The following is a 16745-nucleotide window of genomic DNA, read 5'->3' as shown; positions in this document are numbered from 1 at the left end:
TAACTCCATGGATTTTCTAGTTCCAGTGCAACAATTCTTTTAAATTTTGTTTAAGTATAAATGTTTCACTAGCAGAACTATATATGTGTAATACATAGAAAACCCTAAGATGTGTACTTTTGCTCATAAATATCCTAGTGAATTGAGGTTGGCAAAGTAAGGCAACTGGCACAGCTTATTCTGAGTGGTGTTGTACCTTAAAACTTCTGTAGTTACAAATCTGTTCGTGTGGCCTGTGCCCTAAATTGTGGTATAGAGAAGCTTAAGCATAGGTCTAATACTGCATGTGATGACACTTGCTTTCTACTATATAGCCTTGTATAAAGAAATGTATGGAACAGATTCCCAGATGAGATCAGAAGAACATTAGACAATGTTGCTTGTCTTGTGATGTCCTTAGGCAAACTGGTGTTAAGAGTTTCTTGTCAGTGTTGATTATTCTAGTGGTAGGGATATCTTCCAGCATTCTTAAAATTATTTCCTAACCTTCAATCTGTGCTTTTTTTTTCTTGCAGACCTTTCAGCAGCCCAGAGAAAATTTGCCCATTCTCTGAGAGACTTTAAATTTGAATTCATTGGTGATGCAGAGACAGATGATGAAAGATACATAGGTAGGTAAGAAGTGACTAAAAGTGGCCATATGTTGCCATGGCATCCTGCAATGTGATTAAACTTACTTTTTTTTTCTTTCCTGGTTTTGTATTACAGATGCATCACTACATGAGTTTTCAAACTTTTTAAAAAATCTGGAGGAACAAAGAGAAATTTTGGTGAGTTTTGCAAGAGGAATTTTAAGAAGCTCTGCACATAGCAAAGAATTAAGATGAAAGCTTTACAGTTGCTTACTGCTTTGTTAACCACCAAGATGCTGATATCAGTAACTGCTCTTGTTGTGCAGCCTGATTCTGTAGTCCAGGGTTACAGACAGCAGCTAGTTCCCATTAAAGAAGAAAGCTGTTATGGTAAGGATAGGTAACAATGAGTTGGTTCAAAATGGCAGTGCCCTGATAAATTATGGCTGGAGTGCATGGGAAAACCATCGTAAGGTTGTTTACCATTTATAGTAAAAAGCAAGATGAGAGATTTAATACTGCAACAGGACCCCCAAGGTTGGCCAAATTTGGATCCAGGATCTGTGTGGCTGCAGCTTCAACACTTAGGTGGATTTGAGATGCAGTCTGTTGGCTGGATGCAGTAGCAGACTTGCAAACCTTTTTTATTTTTTTGTAGGTGAACTTTCTGGTGGAGGGTTGTATCTGCAGACACTTAGATGCTCTGTTGTCTAGAAGGGTGTGTTCTTCATTAACATGCCTGTGATTGCTGCACATAAACTGTGCACTGAAAGCTCTGCAATATACCTTGTTATCTTAATTTCCTAGATTGTCCAGAATATGGGGTGTTCCTTTATGGATGGTACTATGGTCTTTCTCTCTAGTTGCATGCCTAGCTTTTAGAGGTACAAGTCATAGAGCAGATGATGTCTGCCCAATTTTCTTCTGAGTGTGGTCAAACCCTCCCTCTAGGAAATGCTTTTAGATATGCCTAGATAGCAGTTATGTTCTTCAATATTTGCCATGTGATTTTTATCTTCCTGGAAGTCACTGACCACTTGGCATCCCTGAGAGAAAGTTGAGACTAATCTGTGTTCTGTGCTCATCTCTGCCAGAAGCTGTGCCTGCAGTGTAGGAGTATGTAGATAAGTAAGAAAACTTGTGAAGAATTCTTTTTTCCAACGCTTCTTTCTCTGGCAGTCCCAAGTCCAGTAGTAGTCATGGAGTCATGGTTCCTTAAGTGTGCTGTGTCATGTCCTGGTATGTTGTTCTGATCTGGAACCACATTTGAGTCAGAACTAGGATCTGCGTGGTTACTTGCACATTTCTGAAAAATTCTCTTTACACAGTAGAGGCAATTTTTAGGTATCTTGAGTTGTTTTGCTGAGTTGTAGGGATTTGCTCCTCCAGTATGTTTGAATGCTGCTTTTGTTTCTTGTAATTCTGAAGTATCGTCTTTATGCTGTTTTTTCCTACCATCCATAGCTGTATATTATCGTAATGAAGTTGTGTACATCTAATTAACGAAAGTCTTTGGGAAGTCTTACAATGAAAAATACTTTATAGCCTGTCAGTTTTCCGTACATTTCCATACTATTTTTATTCTCAGTTTTTTGAGAGAAGTCGGCTTCAGGCCCTCAGAATTACGTGGCATGTTTCAGTGACTCTGTACATCTTCAGCAGTGATAGCTTGCCAACCCAGAGGACAGTGCAGAATCCAGTGCTGTCTGTCTAATAAACCATTCCATTTTCTGATTGAAAGCTACAAAATAGTATTATTTACTTTTTTGGATGATCATCTTACGTAGAAGACATTATCATACTAAAAGCTAATTAATATCAATTTCTCAGTAAGAAAAGGGTGAAATGCAGTATTTGTTAGACAGTGACTGATTAAATCAAGGGAGCATAAAATATGTGGGGCACATTATTTAATTCCACATAGAAACAGAGTATATTCTCTGAGTTACCAGATGCGTGGCCTTTTCATTGCATATGTAGTCTAGCAAATGTTATGTGTAATTTATAGAGAGAGTTAAAGTAACAGTGGCCATAAAACACCCATTGTGTTCTGAATGGGTGTTTTAACAGTGCCATGAGCTCTAGGGATACTCCCACGGATATTATTAGGGCATGCTGCACTCACAGATGTTTGGAATCAGATCAAGGAACCAAAGAATTTCCATTAAGATGCAAAGTATATAGCAGGAATTTTTTTTTTTTTTCCGAAGCATTCAGCCTTCCTTAAGAGTGCTTTTTACTGAGAATTTTTCCCCTTATTTTGAAGATGACCAGAAGGTTTCTGAATGCTCACTTCAGTTTCAGTGCAGAATTGCAGATAAGTGTCAGTCACATAAAGTAAAATTAAAGAAATCAATGAATAACTATATGACAATTTAAAGTTCTAGATTTTTGAGAAAAGGTTTGGCTTGTTTTTTTCCAGAACCATAGTGTAAATGAAACAAATTTGAAAGTAATGTTTGTGGTGAATTCAGAGTCCATGAAACTTTTGTTTTAGTAAGTTCACTTAGATGTTGGAGTCTTGCATGTCATGGTTTTACTGTTTCTTCCATCTCCTTCAAAGGCTGCTGAGGTTAAGTCCCAGCTGTCAAAGGGCTTATTGCTTGTGAAAAGGGAATACACTGTTAATCCAAATATTTAACTGAAATTGTTATGGAGTGGCCAAGACAAAGACAGATTACAGTTTTCCATTGCACTGTAGCTTGGTGACATTCCACAGGGCAGATAGGAAATAGGTCACTTTGTCCTTGAAAATATGCTGGAAATTATTTTTACGTGTTAAGGATGAATGAAGTTGTAGGACTTGCATTCTGCTCCTTTGACATTACAAAAGTGTTGTGGAAGTGCAGGGATGAAAAGGAATTTCACAAGGCTAGTAGGAAAAGGTTGGGGACATAAAAGCACCAATGTGGCGATGCTAAGATGCTGGTCCCACTGCCTCGCCATTATCCTGCTGACTGGGGAGAGCCTAAACCTCTCTCCCAGCCCCAGTTCTCCTGACATCAAAAGCAGGTTTGATTCTTGTGATAGACTCAGAACCACCGGCTTCTCTGGCTGCCCTCATTTAAGGCTATGGTGATGAGCAGCACAAGGCTACCTGGTAGGTACTAATTGCCTGTGGTTGTTATCCCTTTTCTCCTTCTTCACCTTCCTTTTTACCACCTTCATACCTCCCTTCCTCTGTACCAGTCTTCTCCCAAATGACCACCCTATCCCTAATTAGTTTTCCCCATTGATTCCAATCTTGCTAAATCATAATCAAATTTGATAGCGCTTGCACTGTTCCCTCAGTAATCTCAGCAGTGCTTGGCAGTACTGGTGCGATCACATTGATGTGCTGTCCGTTCATGCTTCCCCTCCTGGAGCTGCTTCTAGAGTTCACCTGTTTCTCACATAACTCTCCCTTAACCACACTGGGAGTTCAGTCATGGTGCTGTAGCTTTGAGCATCTCTCACAGTTACGGGCCGTGTCCAGCAATCATTTGGCAGCAGCCCTGCCAGAGGTGTGACATGTGACAGGATCAAGTATACTGAGATGATCACTGACAAGTGCTGGTCTAACCTATTCCTTAAAAAAGTTCCAAGAACAGGGATTTTTCCAGTTTTGCTGCAGTGTTTATTATTTTTTTAACCTGATATTCATCCTAAGTCTCATTTACTGCAAGTTAACCTGGGAACGTCTCTTCAGTAGTCATATTGTAAAGCTGATTGCTTTTTCTTCATAGTAGTACTTACACTGTTACCCTTTCAAAGTGGTGCTTTACATCTGTGTTTTTCCTTACTCAATCACACTGATTTTAGACCATCTCTCTTTCGTGTCAAAACTGCTTTTAACCCTGCTTATGAAAGCCCTGACATTTTCTCTTGGATTTATGTCACTTACCATGTATGTTAGTGTGGTGGAGTTACTGGCAAGCCACTCCGTAATTACTGCTAAAAATCGGATCATGCAAGAAACGGCTGTGGTTTCCTATATGATGCTTGAAATGTCCTCTTAGCTGAATGGGTATTTTTCGGGGTAGTTTTGCAACCAGAATGCTGTTTTCTCATTCTTCCTGTGGTTTATTTGTGAAGACTACGTTACCGCTTTTGCGAATGTCATATGGGTCAGCATCGAAGACTTTGTTGTGATCAGCTACGGTGCTGATACCAAAAAGGAAACTAGATACTGTTCTTAACAAAGTTAAAGTAGCTTTTAACTCTCCATAGTGTGTTTGGCACTTCTGAGTATCAGAGCTGCTATGTCTGATCTGTAACATTCTTAGTTCCTGCTTTCTCCTCCCTTTCTCACTTTTAAGTTGCTGCTGTGTTTGCTCTTCTACCGTGCTCTGAGACCTTGCTGCCTCTCCCTTTAGTTTGCTTTGCTGAGTTCCTAAACTACTCTGAAGCAAAGCTTCCTCTGACTTGTATGCAAATAATTCTTCAGTAATATAATATAGGAATATATCTAACGATTCTTAAGAAATCCTTAGTCTCCTTAACATCCAGGTTTTTTTCTCATTTTGTTAGATGGCTTTCTGTAATTAACTGCTGTTTTTTTTTTCTCTGTTATGAAGTTTATTAAAATCTAATGTAGTCTTACAGTCAATTGTTGGTTTGTTTTAACTCTCTAGTTAAATAATACTTTTATAGCTTCCTTCCTGTTTTTTGACATGAAGAACCCCTTTTCTTTAGTGTTTCTTTTGTCTCTTGCCAAATAAAGCATGTTTTTGCCTTAATCTTCCTAACTTTGACCCTAAGTACTTGTGTATTTCCTTTCTACTCCATCACATTTCTCTTTGTCTAGGACTTTGGTTACAATTATATTCACCATTCTATATTTCCTGTCATTTCCCAAGGCCATATAAACTCACTAGCTTACTTTGATATGGTCTCTTCCATTTACTGCTACAGTTTTGGCACACTTTTATTCTTTTGGATACCTTCAGAAGATGCTATATAGCTCTTTCTTGAACTGCCCCCTCCTTTTTTTTTTTTTCCCCCAAAAAATTAAGGCTACTGTTCTAAAATACGCTGTATTTTAGCAGTCCTCAACTCCCAAAAATCCTTTTTCATTTTTGTCAGTTTAGCAGGTTGTCAGAATTAAATTCAAAATAAGATCTTTCTGTAAAGCAGAATTATTTCCAGCATCTATCAAGAACATGAGAAACTTTTTCTCTATGGATTTTTGAAGAAATATATTAGTGAAGTTACTATTTTATTCTTTCTTCCTGTTCTTCCTCTTAAAAGAAAAAAGAGGGGGAGAGGTTTCCCAGTTGTGGTTTCCCAAGTACAGAGAAGTCGTTAAGGTTCAAAGGCATACACTCACAAGGCTAAAGATAGAATTTCAATAATCCGTGCAAATATGTACATAGGCTTATTTATACTTACCTTTTACAATGAGGTGTATAAGTGCATGAGTGTTTGTTTCACATATTAAGTGCTCACTTAACATATAATAGTTATGAATACCTTACTGTTAAATTTTGTTCAGTGACTCTTTGTATTATCTTACACTAGTTACCTCTGCTGTGAAGATGGTGGTACTGATTTTTCTAAGCTTTTCTTTGGTCCTCTGCACATGGGTATTTAAGGGTTCATAAATCTTAATCTATCTTCATGGTAATCTGAAGAAATCTGTGTGAAAGAGCAATCAGTTTACTCACAGATTTAGGGTTAAAAAAATCAATAATTTTGGATGCAAGATGTGTTCAAGGTCTATTCAATAAGAGTTCAAGGCATTAGATAGTACTCTCTATATGCAGATGCTTTTAAATCCACTGACAGCACAGACTGCAAATACATCTGCCAAGACACTGGAAAAGACATGACTATTGAGCACTTCTGAAATATTAGGCTGCCAACAGCATATTCAGACTCTCAGGTGAAGAAATAGAGGCACAGAAATAACATTTGACAGTCTTAATCTCATGACCTAAATCCTTTTTTTTCCTTGTGCAAATTGTCCAATTTAATAAAACATTTTCCAGTTTTAGAAACAAGCAGAAGAATTGCAGCTCATTTTCCAGCCTTCACTCTGTGTGGACCAAGGGCAGATGGCAATCGTATAATGATCGCAGTATGGAACATGAATGAGGAACTATGACTACATAAGGCACATCTCTATGTTGTGGTGGTTCCTGACACCGAATGTTTAATTTTTTAAATGTTACATACAGACTTTTGAACTTTTTTTATGAGTTACATATGAATTTGTGCATGTTAATTTCTAAAGTAAAGATGGCTGTTTTCTATACAATAGAAAAAACTACAAAGCCACTTCTTGGTGCATTCCTCCTACCTCTGAGTGAACATGGATGAAAAGTTCTGTTACCACTAGTTTCCTTTTCCAGACAATGTTGTGGTCTCACATGCATCAACATAACTCACTGGAGTATTTTCATTCTGTTATTTCATCAATGGGAAATGTTTGGAATTTGCCTTGTAAAACTGTCACCAGTTTGGATTTTGCTGGTTGTTAATAACATCACTGTTTCTTGTGGTGGTCAGCGCCGGCAATAATTGAGCAGTTCATTCTTGACTGAACACTGAACCCCTTGTTCACTGTTGGATTCCTTTCCTTTCAGTGGCATCTTTTTGCTCAGCAATGAGCTTTGCCATGCATGAAGAAAATGGGCTTATGCTATTTCCTTTCCTGAGTAGCTTTTTTTGCTTTGTCAGTATCTTTATATGACCACTGATCTCAAAGCATGGACTGGAATTGCTTCCCTGCTTTTATTGACAACCAGACTGATGTTCTCTTGTGTCACACTGTCTGCTCTTGCATAGTCTGTTTGCTAAGGGCAGGTCCGTCTTTGGAGGCGTTATGCACAGCTTTTCCTTGTGGCAGATGGGGAAAAGCTGATTTGTTGCTGCTTGTGAAACTCTGTCTCTATTTCTTTCCCTGTTTGTTATGTTTATGGTTTTGTACTATTTTTCTCTTTATAGTGTAATGTATTTTGTAAGAAGAAACTTATTCAAAAGCTTTTAGTAAGAAATCTTTACTAAACCCCATTGTCTTAATTAAATTGTCTTTTTTTTTTCTAAAATATGAAAGAATTTTGATTGTTTGCTTAGGAAACTAATTTAATTTTTGATGCCAATAGGTTAATGGCAAGTGAATCAATGCAAACGGCATAGCAGCTAGGTCATAGGAGGCATTTTTAGCTGTCTGTCATTTAGACCAGTAATAAACTTCCACTGAACGGGAAATGACCTTTGACTAGTAGTGGGGGACTCAGGACTCCTGCTGTTAATATTCTCTTGAAGTCAAGGTTGCTGCTTTTAAAAGAGCTGGAAAGTGTGGATGGAGTACAGGGATGCGCCTGTAGTGCGGCTTGTGGGGCAGTGGACAAGTGGTCTAGGAAGTTCCCCTGGAACAATTTGAGGAAGTTGTCATCATATTACTAAACCCTGGTGACAGTTTTCTGGAACCCTTAAGAGGAAGGCAGTTTGTTTTGTTATGTGTGCCTCCTGGCATCTCAGAAATGTGTTAAATAGATTGCCTCCAAGACAGATTGATCTATCCACCTGACTCTTGTTACAGCATAGCTCCTACACAGCAGATGAATCCAGAGGAATGGACATCACTTTTTTCAATGTCTTCTGCACACATGCATACCCAAGTGTTAATGTGCAGTGAGACTCCCCATAAAAATCCAGTAGTCTGTAACACCCATGTCTGTAGTCCCAATGTGTGGCTGAGGGCATTCCATTATTTAAGATTGTATAGCTATAGGAAGAGCTCCAGAGCAGTGAGAAAATCCAGACACTTACAAGAAGATAACTTGGATTTGAAAACAAAGGTGTTTTGGGTGTGGGTTGCACTGACTTCAGTCAGTGCTCCAGTTAAATCAAACTGGTGTTGAGAAGTGGTTAGAGATACACCACTCTATCTGCAGGGCATACTGGCAGGAGAGTTTGCTGTGCAACTAACTGGAAGCACATCCCTGTAACTGTTGTCCTCATGGGAAAAGGAAGAGATTGAGGTTTCACAAGTAACATCTGATGTCCTCAAGTAGTAGAACTGTATCTGCAGAGTTACATAATACAGGGTTTGAGGCATAAATCTTTATGATTTGAGAAATATCTGTAACAAATCACTATGTGAAGCAGGAAAGCTTTTAGGAGGAAAAAGCAGTTGTTATATACTCCCCTCTCCACCAACATTAGAGGTATCAGAAGCAGCTTTATTAGGCTGAATGTTGCAATTTCTCAGGCAAAACACATGACCTGTATCCTCTGGAAGTGGAAGTGCAGCTGTAGGTGGTAAATTTCCTTATTAGAAAGTAAATTATTTAGCAGCAGTGTTAACTACTTCGCTATTGAATCACTGCTGGATATGTCTTCCTTTCCACGTTCTCAGTTGCACTCAGTAGGGCGAAACTTCCTCCCCAGCTCAAGTTTCATTGACACTTGTTCAGTTTTATGAGCTCTGCCCTCCTGACTGGTGGCCTCCCTCTAGGATTTGTTGAGGGGAGAAACAATCCAGTCCCTGTCTACAAATATATCTTTACAGCTGGCACACTGGGAAACTTAAACCCCTCATTTCTGTTTGGCATCTACATTCCAGTTTCTGGGGTGAGAATTGGCAACTTGACACTCCAGTGTTGCTGTTCAGGCTGTAACAAGGTGTATGTTCATGGCTTCTTTTTTTCTTTTCTTAGTAAACCTGTCTTCTATGGGAGAACGCTTAGATTCAGAATGGAGCAGAGTCAGTGTACATATTTACCTCGCCCCCAGAGCTGTTGATGAGCAATGTGTAATTTCCAGTTCTTCCAGTAAAGGCTGAGGTCTAAGGACATTTGTAGGCTGAAAGCTGGGGGGCCACTGTTGCATTTGTCTAATAAGCAAAACAAATTTGATTAACTTAGGTTGATCTAGTCTTTTTAGCCACAGGGCTCGGACTCAACTTCTAGACAGTTTGTGTGGGTTGGATACTGCCTTTACAGCCCATACAAGCAGCCTTCCTCCTCTGCAAGACAAGCCTGGTTGTACCTGCAAGAGGAGCAGGAACTTAGAGGCTGCTTTTGCCTGCTGAAGGCGGGTGAGAAAGCATGAGGAACATGCTAGTGGCTGGTGCTGTCTTTCAGGTTACACTGCTAAGGAGGAGGTGTTTGGGGAAGCAGTTTCTCCCTAAGCACCTACACTCCCACCTTCTCTGAGAAGGGAAGGAGTGACAGACTAAATGGAGTCATTCTGTGGACTGACACTGACTGGTAAGCTACTTATTAGATCTTGTTGACTTGACTGATGAAGTAGGAAACAGCTGTGAATGTGCTTGCTAGTGGGTTTAGCCTGTGCTTTTGTGGGCTGCTCTAGGAAATGTTGGTTTGGGCTCTTTAATCTAGGGTCTGTTACCTATTTCTGTTGAAGAATATAAAGCTGGAAAAGTTGGGATTTATCACCATTCTGTACAACTCCTCTGCCTGAACAGGTGCAGTTTTATAAAGGCATCTGAAATTAGGAGGAGTGCACAAAGCTGAAAGCCTGCTTTAACATGTTGGAAATGTTGGATACAGTGATTTTCTGAGGTGATGATGGCAATGATGATTTTATTGCTGCTATTGCCAGGTTTATGTTCAAGTTAAGTTAGTTCTTTGACCTTTCCATGGTTGTATGGGCATAGCCCATGCAGTTTCAGACTGTCTGCCTGAGGCACGTGTGCACATCAGGTTAAACATTTCTTAAAGCATTCCTGAGACTTTGACATTTGTAAAGGTGGTTAAGATAATGTTACCTGATATGTGGCATCCTCATATTGATTCATTTATGACTTACACTTGCCATAGTTTGCCTGCCAGATTTTAAAATGGAGTATTTATTCCTTTCAGGTAGGTTTGGATGGATGTGAGGTAGAAAAAAAGGAAGGGATTTTTTTTGGTGTCCTTTAAATAGTGTATTCCTATCATCATAATCTGCTAGGTTTAGAGGAATAGAGGGATGAAATTTATGAGTCGAGGCAGAACTTGAAAGAGAAAGGAACACATAAGTTTAATATTCATTAATAGAAAATTAAGTGTCTAGTGTAAGTTTTCTTGGAAAGTGCGTTTTAACACGGGCCTAGTTCTTAAGGAAGGCAGAAGTGATAATGATAAATATATTCAAGTGATTCTTGGCTTATTTCGTTATAGTAGAAGAATTTTACTTTTTTCCTAGTGATCTGAACATTAGTGGGAAAGATAAAAAGTGTCATTTTGAGTTCCTAAGTTCTAAATAAAGGATGTTAACAATGAACAGCAGTGTAAGTAGTATTTTTGTTCTATAAATAAGTACATGTCTTTTTGTAGCTTTTCATGACAGCACTGGAATCTAAGTACTGGAGAGCAGTGTAAATGCCTCTCTATTTAATCCAGTATTGCGCATATTTTAATTATGAACTTTGTTTTTGTTTCTGCCAGTCAAAACAGCAGCTCTGTAATCCATTGTTAAATTTACCAGTCACATCCTGATTGACAGGTTCCGTTTATGGACACCAACTCACATGCATGCTCATTTCAGTAAGAAGGAAATATTCTTCTCATTTTTATATCTGGGCCTGGTATGAAGCTCCATGAGAATGACCAAAGATCTACAAAATCCCATTTCACCAAGAAACACTCAGGAGCCCTGTTATTTAACCCAGACACAGAAAGGTCACAAGTCATAAATACCTGTATTGCAGGCAAAATTCTGCTGGAGAAGCATCTGTTAACAGAAGTTTAAAGTTGTGCAAAAAGAGAAATGTGGGTTTTTTTGGAAGAAGGGGAGGCTTGGTTTTTGTTTAATGATAGTAATTACTGGCAACAGTGGAATCTGTTTGTTGGCAGTCGCTGAGGGAACATCCCATTTTGATTTAAAGATTATTTTCTGCCTCAAACAAATTCCTCTAGTGGTTCCCATGGTTAATGCTACACAGGAGTCTAGCAGGCCAAGTGATTTGCAGCCAGCCCTGCTGGTTTAGTAACCACAGCCTTTTTTGCCCTTTTTCTTTTTTCTTTTTTTCTTTGTTTTCTTCTTTTTCTTTCTGTTACATGAAGGTGCTGTGTTTTTCTTTGGCTCAGACTTCTTGGTCACCATACATTCACTGCCTGTTGTCGTTGTGTTTTACTTTTTTCTCTAAATGTTCAAACAACAAATAAGCAACTTGTTAGATACTAGTTTTTGCTTTCTGACCATTTAAGTGGTCAATTTCTACCTTTAAATGCTTTTAAATGGTTCCACTAACCATGGTGCTCTTGCCTCCTGGCAGCTCCTGCCATCCTCTCTTGCAGAGGCCTCACGGCTTTCTTCCTCGCTTTGTCATTATAGAGAAAATAATTTAAACTTCTTCAAGTTTTCCAACACAGAAGAGCTATTCTGTGATTTCCACATGCAGTTCTTCAGTCTGGCTTATGAGAATCCTTGAAGTCAGTCCTCAGGCACTTCTGCTATGTCCAGGAAACTTTCTGGTGTTTGATCCGATTATAGATCCAAATTATTTTTTCCTTTCAGCTCCTAAGAATTTCCAGGAAAGTTTTGTGAGCCTAACAAAATTTGAAAAACCTGAGTATCCTAAAAACTGCCCTGGAGACTCCTGGGAGCTGCTCAGATAGTTAGGATATAGGTGCCCTGATTTCCAGGTGTGCTAACTCCTTCCTAGAACAGCTCAGCTCCTGTTTGGTGTGTTTGGCTGCCCTGGTTCTCTGCTGGTGGGAGTGGATGCAGCTCAGGGAGTGCATGCCTCTCCAGCCACCAAAAGCATTCCTACATCTGTGGGATGAACTCTTCAGGATCTCTCTTAGATCTGTTACTCTGCTGTCCTTCTCCCATCCTCCAGCTCAACACAATGCTCTCCAGTGGTGTGGTTAGCTTGGTGCTGCTGTATGCTTTAGAAAGACAAAACTGTCAGGTTTCCTGGTTTTTGTTTTGCTCCCACCAAGGGTGCACTGACGGGTTCTTGAAGTGTTTGTTGATAAAATCAGGATGTAGAAAGAAAAAGTTTGGGCCGCAGGAACAAGTGCTTTGAGGTTAGGAAGTATCTGTTACATGGATGACAGCGACATGCAGTTTGGTGCAGACTTGCCCGATATTTGGGTTTTCAGTTAGCTGCATAGGTTAGAGTGCTGCAGTGGGCGTTTCGAAGTCTGGGTTACTCTGGTTACAGTGAATTGGCAGGCTGACTCTGGCAGGATGACTCTCCCTGTAATCCCTGTGTGGCTCCAGGGATGGGTGGGAGCCCATAGTGCTGTTCAGATTTGTGTTGTGCCAGATCTCTAATACATCCCACTTGTGTTTTGTAAGAGCTTTTCAGAAGTATTCCAGAAATGTGGTTTAAGCCTGTATTGTTTTATATGGAACTTTTCGCATTTGAAGGGGGTGAGTTGGAGGGTGTGTGTGTGTGTGTGTCGGAATTAAGAGAAAGCCTTCTATTGTATCTAGGATGATGTTGTATCAGGGAACTCTGCCTGGACTTCTGGCAGCTCAGCCCCATGGCTAGGTTAAGTCCAGTCCTGGGCATGATTTACTGTATGGGTCTGCCTTAGGACTGAGACCAAAAAGATCCCACCGGCTCCTCCACACCTCCAACACTTGCTGTCTTTTCTGTGTTGCTGTTGCATTCAAGAAGTTTCAAATTCTGCTGAAATTTCAAACATTTTTTAACTTTTAAGTCTTCTTTGCACCAAACCTACTCCATCTCCAGGGAAATTTCATGTGATCTGGAGACTGTTTGCTGGCCAGATCTAACAAGCTACAATTTCACTTATAGAGCATAGCATGTCATTTTTCTTTCTCTTTAGTCTGGCTTTCAGGCTGTTTATCATAAGTGCGCTGGTGGATGGATGCCTACCCAATGAACTAAATTTCGTGTTTCTTGACTTCGCACCTCTTGATTTTATAACTTAGATTAATTTAAGGTGTTCTTAAAATACTTAAATGTAAATATTTCAAAATACCTAGATATCAATGCCTACTGGCTTTAACTGTGTGTGGAAAGACTATTTGCTATTCTGTATCTATTTTGCAGTTGTTTGTAGTGTTTGTTGTTGCAGAAATTGCTGTGTCCCCAGATGAAAATCATTTGTCTGGTGTCTCATTTTGGTGTTTGGTCATTGTGAATGTCAATCTGATCTGTGAGACTGCATAAGTAAAGCAGTTGCAGTTTCTCTGAAATTCCTGCATTTGTTTTGGAGTTAATTTTCTTGAGAGTGGATTTAAATAAGGGATAGAAAATTGTAAAGCTTGAATGAGCTCAGAGATGTGGTGTTTGGTTTTGTTTTTTTTTTGAGTTAGGACTCCTGATTTGCATGCTTCTCCTTTATTTTACACCAGAGCTTGCTTGCTGCCGCCTTTTTATTGCTGGTGCTAAAGTGACTCATCAGTCTGGCTACAGAAACCTAACCCATGGTTTTTTTTTTTTTCTTTAGGCACTCAGTGTTACTGAAACTCTGATCAAACCTTTGGAAAGATTTAGGAAAGAGCAGCTAGGAGCTGTAAAGGTTTGTCCTGCCTTGCCTTTATGTTTAACTTCTCTGTTTGGATTACATTGCAGTAATGACATGTAATTGGCAGAGATACTGTTGTTTACATTTCATGTATTCACACTTCCCCCCCTCACACACTTTGAGAGCTTGCTTCAGAAACAAATGGAAAGTATGTTTCAAGAAGAGAAGAATGTGTCCCATTTTCCAATCCCCTTATCTTTTGTATCTGAAATGGGAGCAATCCTGCTAGCAGCCAGTCCCCCTTTTTCATGGGTAACTCTGTTCTGCTTTGTATCTGCTTGCAGTTGCACAAAGGCTGAAAAATATTAATTACCCAAAGGAGCTTGCTCATTTGTATTCTTTTAATTATATTTTTTCAGCCTGCAAAGTGAAAATTACCTTATTTTATTGCTTAGAGTTGATTCTGTATGAGTGGGTTAAAAATAGGGATGGAGACACTAAAGACAAGATCCATTTAAAATTGATTTTTTTTCTTTTTGGAAAGTGTTCAGTATTTTCTTTTTTTTTTTTTTAGATTGTCTCTATGTTGTGTATATTAAAAAAAAAAAAAGGGAGAGGGCCAAGTAAACTTCATGTCTTAAATACAGGCGAGCTTTGGAATAAAAGTAACAGTGGCAAATTTGACTTCTTCCTACCTTCCTTCTTCCAGGGAGAAATTTAAATGCCTTTTTTTTTTAAAAAAAAAAAAGGGGGGGGGGGCAGGGAGGAGACAGAGGAAAGAATATTTAATACAGTTTTCTGTTGCAAAACTCAATTAATGCATTGTTAAACTACCACTCTGCAGTTGTTGTATTTTACAACTCTATGACTTCATCAGCAGTGATACTTGATAGTCAAAAGGGTGTTCCAGTTATGAGAGCACTATACATTCTGACTTGGGCAGGAATGATTAATATGTTCTGAGTATGATTTCAGTGTTCAAGAATGGAAAGTGCTCTGTTTGTAAATCATTACAGTTCAATAGTCCAATGAGCTTTGTGTAGTTTTATGGACTTCTAAGTATATCAGATGTCCTGACCAACATAAATTAAGAACTTGGTCTGCAATATAGGGATTCTTCCAAAGCAAAAGACAATTAATTCTAAATGTAACCTATTGTCATAAAAGCAGCTATAATGAATGGATTGTTTCAACAGTACTTTTGTTGTTAAAGAACATTGCTGGATTTGCAGTGAGAACTCCTAATAGTTTAAATTACCTCATTGTGTTCACTTATCTCCTAGTCAGGTTTCTCTCCGTGATATTTTTAACATGACAAGTTACATTCACACTGTCTACATCATGCATTTTATTTGAATGAATGTTTCTTCCCTTATGTCCCTGCATACTGTTCTTGTGAAGTCGAAGCTCCTATTTTTGATTTAGCCATTTTTCTGGTTTTTTGGACAGAATTCTCAGTGACCTTAAAATAGAACAGTCTTGCATAATTGTGTAACATTGAAATAAAAATCCTTTAAATATTTAACTCTTGGAATATTCTTAACTGCATGCCTGTTGAATATAATCAAAGTACTAACACTGGAAATATAACACTCCTTAGCTCTGAAAACCAGGTTATGGCATGTAGTAGTGAAATATATCTGGAACAGTTTGTAGTATTTGCATTATGAAAAATTTACACTACCATTACAAAATTAAAGTTGAATGTACTGTCTCAGATTTTCTGTATTTTGCATCCCCTACTGATGAAATGGTCTGAGTTAGGCTTAAGAGGAAAAAGAAAAAGAGTTTGCTCAGTAGTGCTGGAAGCTGAGACCCTTATTGAATTACCCCTTAGTAAAAGGTGTTGTGCTCTAATCCTAAACTACATGTGTGAAGTTTTTGGCTTTGCCTGTGTAGAAATCTATAGAGCTATTGTTTTTACTTTTCCTGGCAGCACCCAAAGATTGATGTATCAACAGAAATTTGGTAATATAAGCACAGATCACTACTCCCCATTCTTCCTAATTTCCCATATGCTGATATGGCAACTGTAATCACACTAAAACCATATGCATATCTTAATGTTTCTGGGTTTGTATAGTATGATTTGGCTGCTTTTGTAAAGGAAGTTCTTAGACTTAGAATGGAGAAAACTCCAGCATTTTCGGTAAAAGCCCTTGCTGAGAAGCAAGGTTAGATCCTCTTCAATAGAATGCCATCTGCAACATCCAGTTGTTCAGAGAACAAAAATGTGTATCACTTATAGTATTAAAAATGAAAGTTTAAGAGAAAGTATATCTGTCGAGTCTAACCAGCATGGTTAGAATATGGTTAAATGGAACATCAGATTGATAGCTGATGGAAAGTATTTGAATTGAACGGGTATCTTTCTGAGGAGTAAATCTGTCACTTCTTTAATATGTAATTAAATAACTTGATTTTACTCATTACAGGTAGTTTTCAACTGCAATTTGTTATATTAAAAATAGCTTCAAAACTGGTTGGTTGATTTCATCAATACTGATTTCTGTTTTACCACGCAGTCAGGAAACTAGAACTGAGGAAATAAAAGGTTTTTTTACAGTATCTCCTCCTAAATTAGATCCAAGAACTCAGATTTCCTAGAAGCATTTAGTGGCTGTCCCTCTTCCAGTATGTTGCTTTTAATGATTGGAAAAATGGGTTTGCGTGTTTAAATGATACTCATGTATCTGTGAGAGTTTCTCTTTTGCTAGCATGATTTTGCATTTTATGGAGATTTTTCTGTGGTTTAAAAAGTGTGTTGGTTGTTTTTTAATGGGTGCAGTTA

The 16745-nt window shown here is 38.6% G+C and overlaps 1 protein-coding gene across 4 annotated transcripts in view; it reads left to right on the top strand.

Annotated features, from left to right (window-relative positions):
- ARHGAP10 (Rho GTPase activating protein 10) overlaps window positions 1-16745 on the top strand; it is a 153317-nt gene that overhangs the window by 42518 nt on the left and 94054 nt on the right. For 3 of the 4 annotated variants that reach the window (XM_062602769.1, XM_062602771.1, XM_062602768.1), the window contains exons 2-4: window positions 516-611; window positions 709-770; window positions 13937-14008. In XM_062602769.1, the coding sequence (XP_062458753.1) occupies window positions 516-611; window positions 709-770; window positions 13937-14008 (230 nt within the window). The remainder of the gene's footprint in view (window positions 1-515; window positions 612-708; window positions 771-13936; window positions 14009-16745) is intronic. The other variant, XM_062602770.1, reaches the window with a different exon arrangement.

Source organism: Pezoporus occidentalis, unplaced genomic scaffold (genome assembly GCF_034315485.1).
Source record: "Pezoporus occidentalis ecotype Australia unplaced genomic scaffold, CSIRO_AGI_Poc_V1 ctg79, whole genome shotgun sequence".
NCBI lineage: Eukaryota > Metazoa > Chordata > Aves > Psittaciformes > Psittacidae > Pezoporus > Pezoporus occidentalis.
This window is presented reverse-complemented; position numbering and strand designations above follow the sequence as displayed.